At 52.2% G+C, this 11,250-nt stretch overlaps 1 protein-coding gene across 1 annotated transcript; it reads left to right on the forward strand.

Annotated features, from left to right (window-relative positions):
- The first annotated feature begins 2,597 nt into the window (after positions 1-2,597).
- Positions 2,598-9,240, forward strand: ZIC5 (Zic family member 5). Its single transcript, XM_044428952.1, has 3 exons — positions 2,598-3,419; positions 3,516-3,921; positions 8,786-9,240. The coding sequence occupies exons 1-3, from the start codon at positions 2,598-2,600 to the stop codon at positions 9,238-9,240; spliced, it is 1,683 nt and encodes a 560-aa protein (XP_044284887.1).
- Positions 9,241-11,250: the final 2,010 nt, after the last annotated feature.

Below are 11,250 nucleotides of genomic sequence, written 5' to 3' on the forward strand. Positions count from 1 at the left end.
ACACTTACCAGGGAGTAAGAGCCATGGGTCTTACTTCCGAGTAAACGTCAACCCAGTTGCGCAAGAAGAAAGGGCAACTTTGAAGCAGGAGCGCTGATCAATACCTGGGTGGAAGAAGCTGTTGCAGAAGTCGGTGGAAAGCAGCGAGAGTTGAGCAAGCGACTGGCTAAGGGGTCTCACCTGCCTAAGGGATAGTAAGGAAGTTGGTGGCGGAGGTTTTCACAAGCTTCCGCGCAGAAAGCGCTTTCCCCCGCCCCTTTCCCTCTTGCTTTCCAGGCTAAAAGTAGGGAAATGTCTTCCTGCATGTATATTACAGGGGAGCAGAAACTGACTTGGGAGCCTTTCCACATCGTCTCCGTCTGCTTCGAATTAGGCTCAAAACTACTGAAGACACGCTTTGCCAAAAGTCCGCCCTTGCCACTTAGGGCGGCGTGTGGAACCAAGCGTTAGCGCCGCCGGAAAGCTTTTCAGCGCCATTGAAAGTACAACCTCTGTGCATTATGGAAATAGCTACTTCCAGTCTTTGCTGCGGGACTTGCTCCTGCTGCTGCGACTAAGAACTGTTCTGCCTACCATTTGGAAAGAAAGCAGGATGGAAACTTTCTCCCCCTTTTATTTTCAGAGCTGGAAAGTCCGTTTCCACAGCAGCATTTTTAAAAATTCTGTTTTACACAATGGGCAGATTTTTCTCCTTCCATTTCTTAATTCGGTTACATGGCAATAAGTCCCATGAATTTCAACATAATTTAGTTTAATCTATGGGAATTCATGAATGTGCATCAAACGCTTTTAAAAAGGGATCAGGGCCATCCATCTCTCCCGCGCTTTGATTGGATGAGGATGAGGATTTCCTTAGCATCCTACAGGAAACCTCTCTCCTTTTGTAGTACACCTGTGCCTCCATTAAGTTAGGTCAGCCAAGGGGCATCCTTTTAATGGCGTGGCAACACATAGCTGACAAAAATTTCAGATTTTTTAGCCTGTCCAATAATATAGTCCGTAAACAGGATCAGAAGGTTGGTTTTTTTAATGGAGATGTCTGGTGGCAAAACCTTCTTTTAACTATCTTTTCACAACCTGAGGATTCATTCCATAAACCACGTTTTTCTTTAAAAAGATCACGGGTTGATCTATTATTAGGTTTCACTGAAATGGGAAAGCATTGAAGAGGCAAAGTGGACGTCTCCTAGGAGACTCCATCATTTGAGATGAAAAATTTCGAAACTATTCATTCCTGTCCTGGATACAGCAGCACGGACCTTTATTCCGTTATCTAGGAAAATGAATCATTGCAGTTCTGCAAAGTCCCGAATTAACCCTCATAAAACATCTGTTGCAGCTTTGGCTACTGCAATCAAATCTCAGAATTTAAGGTAGCGCCTATCATTTATTCCAGAGCCAGTATAACTAGCAAAATATATGTCAGACCAAACTGTCTCCTTCAGTTTCACTTCCTTCCAATCAAAACTTTTGTTCTAAGCACATGCGCTTGGAACTAAACGTCACAGATAGCAATGGGCCATACAAATGTCCAGGGAAATACATTGCACCTTATCCTAAGCCTGTCAGCTCAGCATTGGTTACCGGGGGCCTTAATGCCACGTTGTCTGTTTAGGATTGCAGCCTCTGTGCTCGAAGACCCTCACCTTTCAATCTAATCCTAACGGTGTTCAATGCAGTGCACGCCCAATCTAGAGAATAGGCATCCGCACTGCAGCCCCAGGTGCAATATCCTCCCCATATCAGTGCGGTCGAATTAAAGGTCCTTCGAAATCGGAATACACTCTTTGTACTACATGTGGGGTGCACTTCGGAGGCAGGCTATGCAGTAGGCAGCGCCCGTGGATTCTCGCCGCAACGGTAATTGGCCCCGAGCGCACTGCCGTCCCCGAAGCAGCGCCCCGTGGTAAACACGAGGCTCGGGACGGCGCCCGGACGCAGCCACCCTCACAGCGGAGGGTGCGGCGGTTTGGGCGCGAGAGCGTGGCGCTGGCTCGCAGCCTTAAAACAAACAGAGGGCTCCGTTTGATTGTCGGGGGGGGCGAGAAGAGGAGCTGTAAATTATCCTCTCGCCAGGTGGCTGAGAAGCGCCAGCGCCGCCCGCTTCGCTGTGTGCGGGAGCCGCGCTGCATCGCCGACACCCGCCAAACGAGCGCGCCGTCATGTTTTCCCTTGGCACGCTGCTCGCTTGGCACTCCTTCGGCGGCTGGGCGCTAACTTTCTTTTCTTCCTCCTCCTCCTCTCGTTCTCCAAGTGCAACTTTTGACGAGGAGGAGGGAGAGAGCAGGGAGCGCGGCGGAGTGAGAAAAAGAAGGGGGAAGGGGAGGAAAGAAAAGCGGGCAGGAGCGCGAGGGCGGTTCCCTGCTGAGCGCCCGGCCTGAATGGGAGCCAATCGCGCTGCCCTGGCCTCTGCCAATCATCGGTCTCCCTCCAATCCCGCCCGCGCACATTTCCAAACTCTGGTTCCCAACTGCGCCGCTCAAATGTGCCGAGCGCTCTGCCAATCGCTGGAGGCCAGAGCGGGGAGAGGATGGAATGAGCAGCCGAGTTGGGAAGCGGAGTAGACAAAAGAAGTTAAAGAGCCGCTTAATCGCTCCATGTTTGGCAAGGCGGCGGTGCTGGTGACGGCGGCGGCGGCGGCGGCGGCACCAACAGCAGCGGCGGCTAGCAGGGGGAGGAAGGCCGCAGCCCCCGCGGAGCTGGCCCAGGCGCGGGCTGCCCCAGTGCGTCTGGATGGGCAGCTGGGCTGCGGCGCCATGGAGCCCGCGCTGAGTTGCAAGAGAAGCCCCAGCCTACGCTTGGCCGACCTGGCTGCCTTGCACGTTGGCGGCGGCGGCGGCGGCGGCAGCGCCACCAGCGGTGGCGGCTTCCACCACTTGCACTCGGGGGACGTGGGCTCCTCGGACCCGGCTGCTGCTGCCCCCTTCGGGCCCGAGCACGTGGCGGCGGCGGCGGGGGCGCTCAAGCTCAGCCCGGCCGGCCCCGAAGCAACTTTCGCCGCCGCCGCCGCCTCCGCCGCGCAGCCGGCCGGCATCGGAGCTGGCGCCAACGGCGCGGCGCCCGCCTCTGCCAGCCATCCCTACGCGGCGGCGGGAAGGGAGCTGGCGCTGAGGCGGGAACATGGCGCGCGGGCCGAGCAGCACCCGGCGGCCGCCAGCTCGCCCATGTTTATCTCCTCGGCGGGCACCTACGGCGCCGGGGGAGACCCGCACGCCGCCGTCTTTCCAGGGCTGCACGAGCACCCCGCGGGGCCCCCCGGCGGCCACCACCCGCTGAACGGGCAGATGCGCCTGGGGCTGGCCGTGGCGGCCGCCGCCGCCGCCGCCGAGTTTTACGGCCGCGTCGAGCCCTTCCGCCCTTCGTCTGCGGCCGCCGCCGCCTCCGAAGCGTCCTACGGCCCCGCGCCGCACGGCTACCCGGTCAACCTGGCGGCGGCGGCGGCCGCCCTGCAGCAGCACCAGCAGCAGCACCAGCACCAGCAGCAGCAGCCCTCGCACGCGCCCGCACATGCGCAGCACGCGCCCCATCACCACCACCACCACCACCACCACCACCACGCGGGCGCCGCCGCCGCCGCCTTCCTGCGCTACATGCGGCAGCCCATCAAGCAGGAGCTCATCTGCAAGTGGATCGAGGCCGAGGCGCCGGGCGGCGCGCCGCCCTGCTCCAAGACGTACAGCACCATGCACGAGCTGGTCAACCACGTCACGGTGGAGCACGTCGGGGGGCCCGAGCAGAGCAGCCACGTGTGCTTCTGGGAGGAGTGTCCCCGGCAAGGGAAGCCCTTCAAGGCCAAGTACAAGCTCATCAACCACATCCGCGTGCACACGGGCGAGAAGCCCTTCCCCTGCCCGTTCCCGGGGTGCGGCAAGGTCTTCGCCCGGTCGGAGAACCTCAAGATCCACAAGCGAACTCATACAGGTGGGTGGCAGCGGCTGAGGCGGACGGCCCTGCCTCTGGCTGCCGCGGCTGAGGCGGACGGCCCTGCCTCTGGCTGCAGCGTCCTTCCCTGCCCGGCTCTGGGCTCTTTTCTGTCCTCTCGCCGCCGCCTCCTTTTCTTCCTCCCTCCCTTCCTTCCTCTTTCTCCTACGTACGCTCAGACATGTGACTTTTGTCATGAATAAGTAATTTCTTCAGCGCGATCGCTTCCAGACTGCAGCAAGCCAGAGAGCCTCTCTTGGTAGCATCCAATGGGTCCGCGTGTCTGTGCGTGCGTTTTTGGGTCTGGGTTTGGTATAGGCGAGACGATCTCGGTCACAGCGCCCACTGCGGCTGTGGGGAGAGCAAGCGAGCTTTCCAGTTTCACAGAATTGTTCAGTGGGCAGAGGAAGAGTGTGTGACTGAGTGGCAAAAAAGATCATACAAGTCCCAAAAGGCGTCGCCCTCTGCCCTGCAGGAACTGGAAGGAAAGCACCCCTGCCCTCCATACTGACGCTTTTTTCCGTTCCCAGTTCAATTCAGATTGGGTTCTGTCTCTCCCGTCTGTTTGATTTCTTCGTGAGCTTGAACGAAGGAAAAGGGGGGGGGGGAGGTCACTGTCTCCCGACTGGAGAAAGAAGAGAGAGAGATGTTGTTGAGTGACCAGAGCTGGGGGGGCCCTCTTCAAATGAGGTCACCAATGTTTACTGCTGGCGCTCTGCGAGATGCGCCGCCCTTGGAGGTATCCCTGCCACTCACGCACTCTCCGCGCTTCTGGGGTAGAAATCTCAAACGGCTGTTTTCTTTCCCATTTGTTGGTTTAAATATGTGTTTGGACTGAAGAGGACACTTCATTGCGCTTCCCAACCGCTGAAACGGTGCCTTAAGAGCGAGTGGGAAAAAGCGACGCGTCGGGTGTGCCTTTGCGTACGACGGAGCATCTCGTCATACTTCCCTTTTCAATAGAGTTTTGTTTATGGCGTTGTATCTTTTACAGCTTTGATTTGCAACTGGCCGTTTGGCTTAACTTAAAAGGCAATCGGGATTTATAGTTGCGTGTAGACAGATATTATCCACCGGAGGCTGTTTATAGGGAAGCGGGGCAGGACAGGGCAGGAGGGGGCTTTACCTAATTGTTTTCATGATTTATTGTGTGTTGTAGCAAAAGGGTGGGAGGCAGACGAGGAGCACCGCGCTATTCAGACGGCAAGGCGAAGGGCCCCTGGCGACAAGAGCTATCGATTTTTAGACGGGGAATCTGTCGGCCTAAACCCATCTGTGCGCGCACTCCCCCCCCCCGCCCCGCCCGCAGCCCTCTCAGCGCCCTGTGGAGCGGGGAGCGGTCCTGCGTTTGTTTCGCGGGCAAAGTGTGTGCGGTGTTGGCTTGGCAACTGCTCTAAAGGGCGGCGGGATCGCTGGGAAGCTCCTTCTGACCCGAAGCGAAATGCAAGCGGGCGGATGGGTGGGTCCTGCGTTGCTTGACCTCTGGACGAAGCAAGGCGGCCCTGGCAGTTCCCAGCGCGCTGAGCCGCCACTCGCCCTTGCCTTCGCACTCATTTTGCCGTGAAGCCACCCCGATTGTGGCCCTTTCCTCCCCTCGTTGCTACTCTCGCGTGCTCGTCCGGATCCCAAGGCTCCCGTTGCTGGGAGGATCCTAAGGGCAGGTCCACAGCGTGGAGTGGAGGAGGGAGTAGAAGCGGGGACCGTTCCCGGGTCCTTGCGCAGAAGCTCCAGCGAGGGCTCCGGGGCATGAGCAAGCGAGGAGTCCCGTGAAGCGCAGAAAACGGCAGTTGAGCGGCTGCTGGAATAAACACGCACGTGCCACAGTTTGCCCTGCAGGGCCTCGCAGAAGATTCGCCCGCCTTTGCCAGTGCATTGTGGTGACACCCGCTCACGCCTGTTCGTGACACACCCGTGGCGGGCAGAGCGACACGAATCCACAGAAACGCGAGGAAGCCGGCCCCTTGCCGGCGCCTTGCCGCTTCTTCCCTCCCTCCCTTCCAGGCGCGCACTTCCCTCGGCTCAGGCGGAGGTGCAGCCGTGGCTCGCTGATCCACGAGCTCGAGTGGAAACCAGCCCCGGGACCCCGCGAAGCCTCGCTTCCCGCGTCGCCGCCGCAGGATGAGCTCGTCTCTCTTGCCATCTGCCGGCAACTGAGCCGGAGCTAGGAGAAAGAGGCTGGAGTCTGGGGCGCTGCGCGGCAGCCAGGCGCTTCGTGTGCAGGAGACACGAGCGGCTCTTGACTTGCACTCGCGTGGTCTCCAGAAGGAGGAGGAGGAGGACGCCGCTAGGCGCTGCGCGGCATCCACCCGGGCCTCACTGATCCGCTCCGGCAATCGAGGGGCGCGCCGGCCATTAAGACCGCGCGCAGGCACGGGCGAGCAGGCGAGCGTGCGCCTCGCCTCCCGGGGAGCAGCCTCGCCTCGCCTCGCCTCGCCTCGCCCCGCCGCGCCTTCCTGCCGGAGGATGAGCTGCGTGCGCTCCGGACCGGGGGGCGGGGGGAGCGCTGCCTTGGTCCGCGCTCCCGTTTTGTAGTGCTTGCGGTCCTTTCCGGGCGATGCATGGCTTGCTACAAGTCGGGCGCTCGACCCTCTTCACCCGAGCAAGCCAGACGCTTCGTAGTCGGGCAGAGAAAGCGAGCTTTGCGGCCAGGCCTTTCCGCTGCGAGAAGCGCCACTCTGGCGCCGAGCCTGCGGGAGCCGCGGCAAGAGCCGCGCATCTCCCGGCCTGAGAGGGCCCGTCTCCGCCGGGACAAACTGGCGGGAGCCTTTCGTCCGAGAGGGAGCCAGGAAAACCACCGAGGTGGCCTGGGCGGCTCGCGTCGAGGCCCTCGGTCCCAGCAGCCAGGCCTCAACCCTTGAAACGCAGGAGGAGATGTGATTCTCGCCCCCACCCGAGGAGCAATGGCGGTTCCCCTGGAAAACTGGCAATTCGGGCTAAACTCTCTGACAGCTCGCTATTTCCCATAAATAAGCGAATAAACAAGAAGCAACTTTTTACTGCTAGCTGAGAATATTTCAGCAAAGGCATAATGCTGGACCTCCAGAGCCATCTTATTTCCAAGTACAGCCACATAGGAGCAAGTCCCATTGAGTTCAACAGTTGCTTCCTGTGCGGTCAAGAGGATTGGCCTGGAAGATCGCAACTTTTTCTCAGAGTGTTTCTATCTTGTAGCATGTTGTGAGAAATATTTCAGAGGTTTACAGCTCCAGTCCAGTTTGTGTGTTTGCTGTGAAGTAACTAAATTACGAACAAGTATTTGCAGGTAAGTGTGCATAGGCTTCTGGATTCTTCAGAAAGGAGCTCCAAGGCTTCCCTATTTCTGGAGCTGTTTTTTCATTAAAGCAAGAGCTGTGTGAACTCAAACAACAATCTAGCCTGGAATCCATATAGGGTGAAAAGAGAATTAGTTGCACAGGAAGACAGCTGCCATAAATTAAACCTCCTACATTTTTCAACAAGGTAGTGGGGCATGCGTGAGAAGGACACCTTTCTACCGGTCATAGCCATGAAGGTTTCAGTCCTGGTATCTTCCCTACTAAGGAGTAAGCCCTGTTGAATGATGTGGTACTTACTTACTTCTAAGCAAGCATGCCATTCTAGATGAAAGACCTGTGTGAAATTTTTCCTTGACTGGAAGACTTGCCTTAAAAGAAGGAATGCAAACCCGATATACTTAAATGTCAATAAAATACAATACATAGCTTCTTTGGTTGGTTTTTTAATGTGGGTTTTAGCCTCATTTTTGCATCAGGGAAATTGCAGTGTGTGAGATGTGTTTGTTTGTTTAATGCATATTTTCCAAAATGGATTAGCCCATTTCCTCAACCCCCTCTACTATGCCATGGCAACAGGAAATACTACTGTCCCCCCCCCCCGCCCTTGCTTCCAGACTCTTTAGAAAAGTGTTCTCACTGGCCACAGAAATGTCTGTGTTACAAACCCTAGCGTTGCATTACACCTTCAAGCTGGTCAAGCTTAAGGGTGTAGCAGCGGAAAGCTGCTGGAGGAATTTCATACCCACATTCATTCTCGAGCTGTTCATTAAAATGAAACAGATTCTCGGTAGATTTCCCAGCATAATCTACACCCGAGGAAAGAGAGCTCACTCAGGCAGTGCACTGCTTGCCTTTGTTGGGGTGTGTTGCTCTTGGAACAGTTCGGTTTTCCAATAATGGGGAGGCTGCAAAGCAAAGCATGGCGGAGAGAGGCCCCCTCCCCGCATGATCCGCTGATGTTTTTTTAAAAAAGGAAGAATGAAAGAAAGTGAAAAGAGCAATGTGTATAAACAGGTGTTACTTTTATTTGACCCCCCCCCCTTTCTGGGAGAAGAACAATCTTCTTCTGTCAACCATTGGGAAGGGATTATGGTAGTATGAGTTATGTCAGACACAAAGCTATCCCTCTTTATGGTCGTGTAAGCCCCCCCCCCACTCTAATTCATGGTTTACATTTTTCATTTGCAAGAGAAATATGAACTGGGGATAATGGGAGATATTTCCATTGTCTAGGATATGTGTACCTGAAAGTCCTGTTGTGTCCACAGTTTAGGAAATAGTTCTTTTCAGTTTGAACTGTATTTGGGAGTTAATCTAAACCTACCCACACCTTCTTTGTATCTTTGTAGCCAGTCTGTTTTCAGGATTGATAACGAACTCTCAGCCCTCAAAGCTGGGATTATGGTGGGATGGTGTTGGACCCTGGGCTGGAATCATATTTCTCTACTTTACAGGAGATGCCATCCTCTCTAGGCCTTGTTTCTCTTGCATCCCCCTTTGTATTTGGTTTGACAGGTCAGTGCAAAAGATTTGGAATGTCTTCCTTTCTTTTCACAAGGAAGTTAATTATGGATTTTTTTCTCTTTCAGGGGAGAAGCCTTTTAAATGTGAGTTTGATGGCTGTGACAGGAAGTTTGCCAATAGCAGTGACAGAAAGAAACACTCTCACGTGCACACAAGTGACAAGCCATATTTCTGCAAAGTCAGAGGCTGTGATAAGTCCTACACACACCCAAGCTCTCTGCGCAAACACATGAAGATCCACTGCAAATCCCCACCGCCTTCTCCTACCCCAGGATCCCATGGCTACCAGACCACTGGGACACCTTTGGGTGCCCCACTGTCCCCTCTCCAGGACTCAGGCAGGGGACGCTCGGCCAACATTTCTCCTCAGGTCACAAATCTCAACGAATGGTATGTCTGCCAGGCCAGTGGGGCATCCAACCATCTCCATACACCATCTAGTAATGCCACATCTTCCGAGGAGGAAGAGGAGGAAGAGGAAGAGACTTATAGGAACTCTGAGACAAGAACTATTCATTAGAAGTGGGAGGGAGAGAGAACTTTGGAGATGGCACAAACACATGCCATCTTAGTTGACTTGGGCTATTTATTCAGTATATGAAACCCTATGGCGTTTGTACATGTAACTAATTTAATTAAGACATCGGACTTGCCTCTTTTTTATTATTATTTTATTAAAAGAATGAATCTTTTAAAAATGCATCAAACCAGACTGCAACAGTGACTTCATCTTTTCCCAAGTCTTAAAGAAGATGCCAGAGGAGTTGTTCAATGCATTGTTTGGTTTGCAATTTATATACTGCCAATTTGAGAGTTCTGTACAATGGTTTCCCCAGAATAAAACCAGAATGTGGCTTATGAATGTAACATGAAAGCTAATGGGCTTTCTCTTGGCAAGAGTTTGCCCACCCATTTCCAAAAGGTATGTACTTCTAGGCCTCTGTGTCACAACAAACACCTGTGAAACTGCCAATTGATTCCTTGCATCCAGACACAGTGTATGTACAATTCACTCCCTTTGAAACTGTAGTCTTTGTATTTGACTAAGATTTCAAAACTGAATTCTGAAACATAGACATTTGGTTATAGTATGCAACACACTAAAACCAATGTTAAAACTCTCATCATTCTAAACATAAGGGCAGACCCCTAACAAATCAATACCAAATATGTTTACATGGAAGATAGGTTCAGATAGGAGTGAGTTTTAAATGGAACTCATTCCATGTAAATATGGTTGGGCAGGAGTCAGAGTCCTAGCTGACAGAATTTCACAAGCATCATTACGTAGTTTTATTGATATTTCTTCTTTTGGCCACCTAACCCCAAACATGTATGTTTAGATGTAGCTTGTATTGATTTCAGTGTTGCTTATTTCCTAGTAAGTATACTTAAGAATAAATATGTTTAATATTTCTAATAATTTTAAAAATCTTCCTAAACTCTAACACTGAAACTGGAGGAAAATTAAAACAGCTGCTACTTGTTAAAATGAATGCAGTGATTATTACTGAGATTTAAACACACACACACACACACTCAAGTGTTCCTGAATGCATTTGTCCCACTGACTCCAGCATTACCTAAAAATATCTTAGCAGGACTGCAGTGTTGGGCTTTATTTTCATAAGAGTTTGGCTAAATGGGAAGTTTGGTCTTTATATGCTACATGACACTATGAGTCTAAACACACTTTACTTGTGACCCAGTCACACTGAATCAGAGTAAATTGAATTTATGGTTAAGCAATATTTGGGAATGAAGCCCAGCATAAAGTATTAGGTCAAAAGTGTTGTGAACTTCACAGCTGTCCTGTCAGTCTTTTGAAAGTGTTAGAATGCTAGATAATGCACACTTTCTGGAAGGTAATTATTTCTTACTGTTCCATCCTGCATGTGCAAAAGGTTTATATAGAACTTCTTTTTTACCTCAATATCTGAAATCCTGTCTTGTATGCAGTGTACCAATGGACAAAACATACTGAAGTTTTTAAGGAAAGCAAATAGTCATAAATATATAAATGGAGGGGGTGGGTGGGGAACACTGAATAGGTTATGTTTGGCCTTGCTGCCAAGCTATTAAAAAGAGAGGTCATGGAAAATTGACAATTTCTGGTGTGGTTGGTACAACATGTTTCACATGCAAAATGCTGGTTCATTGTAAGCGCCCTACAGATACTCTAAAGAGCACTAATTTATCCTCGGAGACCACCGAATAAGTCCATTCCCAGGGCTTGTAGAGATGTGTGGGGATTTTGTGTGTGTCTGTACTGTGACATGTAGTCTTGTCATTGTTATGAATTGTTATGTGGAAGTGATTTATTTTGTACAGTTGAATTTATTTATTTTTTATTTTTAGTTATCCAACATTTTCCCTCAGAGTACAGAACACACCAAAGAAGAATATTGATAATTTTGGTGATAGGTTGTTTATAAATCTGTGGTTGTTTGTGGGGGGGCTGGAAAGGTCATTATATTTTTCAAGTTACTTGAATGAGCAATGTAATGTGAAAAAGCTCCTTCCCACATGT

Source organism: Varanus komodoensis, unplaced genomic scaffold, assembly GCF_004798865.1.
Source record: "Varanus komodoensis strain SLA01 unplaced genomic scaffold, ASM479886v1 scaffold2, whole genome shotgun sequence".
Lineage (NCBI taxonomy): Eukaryota > Metazoa > Chordata > Lepidosauria > Squamata > Varanidae > Varanus > Varanus komodoensis.

Excerpts from the sequence above, each read along its gene's own strand:
- ZIC5 (XM_044428952.1), top strand. The coding sequence starts at position 2,598 with ATGTTTGGCAAGGCGGCGGTGCTGGTGACGGCGGCGGCGGCGGCGGCG. Across the intron at positions 3,420-3,515 it reads CCGCGCCGCACGGCTACCCG|CACGCGCCCCATCACCACCA; the intron begins GTCAACCTGGCG and ends GCACATGCGCAG. Across the intron at positions 3,922-8,785 it reads CCACAAGCGAACTCATACAG|GGGAGAAGCCTTTTAAATGT; the intron begins GTGGGTGGCAGC and ends TTTCTCTTTCAG.